At 46.5% G+C, this 2,298-nt stretch overlaps 1 protein-coding gene across 1 annotated transcript; it reads left to right on the forward strand.

The window, feature by feature from the left end:
• The first annotated feature begins 1,033 nt into the window (after positions 1–1,033).
• Positions 1,034–1,981, forward strand: LOC112928673 (olfactory receptor 52P1-like). Its single transcript, XM_026010530.2, has one exon. The coding sequence runs from the start codon at positions 1,034–1,036 to the stop codon at positions 1,979–1,981; it is 948 nt and encodes a 315-aa protein (XP_025866315.1).
• The last annotated feature ends 317 nt before the right edge of the window (positions 1,982–2,298 follow it).

The following is a 2,298-nucleotide window of genomic DNA, read 5'->3' on the forward strand; positions in this document are numbered from 1 at the left end:
CTCAAATTCTCAATTAATAGCTGGCTAGTAGATAAGAGAGTAATGAGAAGGTACATGTAGGTAAGGGAAGATCAGAAGATATAGAAAATGTAGATAATAGACAAATAAGTGCAGTGGATATTGTTAACATTTGCTTACAGTTAACAGTTGCATTCCTAGTGATTAAAAGTCCATTCTCATACCATCTTTATGTACCTTTGATTTTTATGAGACTGTTTTCATCCCTCAAGAACTTTATCAGATCACATATTATGGCCAAATTAGCCTGACCTCTACAATTGATTAATTCTGCATGATCCCACTTGTTTCTACCAGTATCCATACAGACACCTACAGCAAGCACAGGATCCTAGTATTAACATAAGGCAGGCAATATAGCCTGCTAAAGCCCTAGAGACTCAGATTCTCACCATATGGTGGTGGTTCTGAGTCAAAAGCCAGGTTCTGAGCCTCATCTATGAGTAATCATGGGTTTAATGGCCTGAAAAACATATCGAATATCCCCCCACTTTCCTTTCTCTTCTCAGTCCTGATCTTCCCCCTCTTGAAAAGTAACCACTTTTGAGTCCTCCATCCAATCTTCCTGACCTTTAATCATTACATTACCCCTTTATTGTCATATAGGCAGATGGGTCAGAAAGAAATGAGAGTATAGATGCGATAGAATTCACAGGCAGAGGGAAGACTGGTAAGAGTCTCTAGTCACTTACCTTCACCATAAAGAGAGCTCCATAGCCATGCCATTCACCCTACAACTCCAGCCTAGACATCACGGATTCAGACACAAGTGGAAAGGGCTCCTTTTATCCCTGGTAATGATAACTTCACCTCCTGCCTTGCATCACTTCCCAATGCTCTACAACCTTCTTATCCTGGATGTTTCTTATGAGAACTAACTCAAATATTTTCTGTTGCCCCATTCTGTTTCAGCCACAGCAAAATAATGAATCCCAATGGCTTCATCTCTCAAGGCTTCCTAGAGTTCATAGCAGGGCAGTAAGGTCTTGTCTACCCACCCTACCTGGACCTAACCATGCAGTTCACAAACTACAGCCATCAGAACCCAAACTCTTTTCTGCTCATGGGAATTCCTGGCCTGGAGGCATCTCACTTTTGGATTGCATTTCCCTTCTGCTCCATGTATGCACTAGCAGTGTTTGGCAACATGGCAGTGCTGCTGGTGGTGCGATCGGAGCCTGCTCTGCACCAGCCCATGTACCTATTCCTATGTATGCTGTCCATCATTGACCTGGTACTCTGCACTTCTACTGTGCCCAAGCTCCTTGCACTTTTTTGGACAAATGATACTGAGATCAACTTTGGGGCCTGTGCTACCCAGATGTTCTTTATCCATGGCTTTTCAGCTGTTGAATCTGGTATCCTGCTAGCAATGGCCTTTGACCGCTACTTGGCCATCTGCCAGCCACTCCACTATGGGTCATTGTTGCCTCCAGAGGCTGTGGGCAAGCTGGCAGCTGCTGCTGTGTTTCGTGGCTTGGGGCTCATGACCCCACTCACCTGCTTACTGGCAAGACTGAGCTACTGTAGCCGAGTGGTGGCCCATTCCTACTGTGAGCATATGGCTGTGGTAAAGCTGGCATGTGGGGGCACACGGCCAAACAACATCTATGGCATCACTGCTGCCACACTAGTTGTGGGCACAGACTCCATTTGCATCGCTGTCTCCTATGCGCTCATCCTCCGGGCTGTGTTAGGCCTCTCCTCCAAAGAAGCAAGGGCTAAGACATTTGGTACTTGTGGCTCCCACCTGGGTGTCATTCTTCTCTTCTATACACCAGGACTCTTCTCATTCTACACACAACGCTTTGGCCAGCATGTGCCCCGGCACATCCACATCCTCCTGGCTGACCTCTACCTTGTTGTACCACCCATGCTCAACCCTATCATCTATGGCATGAAGACCAAACAGATCCGGGTTGGAGCCCTCCGACTGCTGAAGCGGGGCATTGTTCAGTCTTAAGTCTTCAACCCCACCCTGGAGCCCTATCTTCTTCCCTGAGGCTTTGGGCAATTGTTGGAATAGGCCATTGAGAGGATGTGACCATCAGTTAACATGTGAACTGGTTTGGGGGAATTGGAGGTTGTTATCCCCTCCCCTATCCTTAGGATATACATTCTGCCCGTCATCCCCACAGTGAGCACTGTTCCAAATACACAACCTTGAGAGAGTAAGGTGATGTTGAGCCCATCTGTACAGTATACATGACTGAACCCAGTTAAGGCCTCTATATAAACTTTTAATATTTGGCAGGTGGGTACCTGTCCTGTGGCCACCAA

Source organism: Vulpes vulpes, chromosome 11, assembly GCF_048418805.1.
Source record: "Vulpes vulpes isolate BD-2025 chromosome 11, VulVul3, whole genome shotgun sequence".
Lineage (NCBI taxonomy): Eukaryota > Metazoa > Chordata > Mammalia > Carnivora > Canidae > Vulpes > Vulpes vulpes.

Excerpts from the sequence above, each read along its gene's own strand:
- LOC112928673 (XM_026010530.2), top strand. The coding sequence starts at position 1,034 with ATGCAGTTCACAAACTACAGCCATCAGAACCCAAACTCTTTTCTGCTC.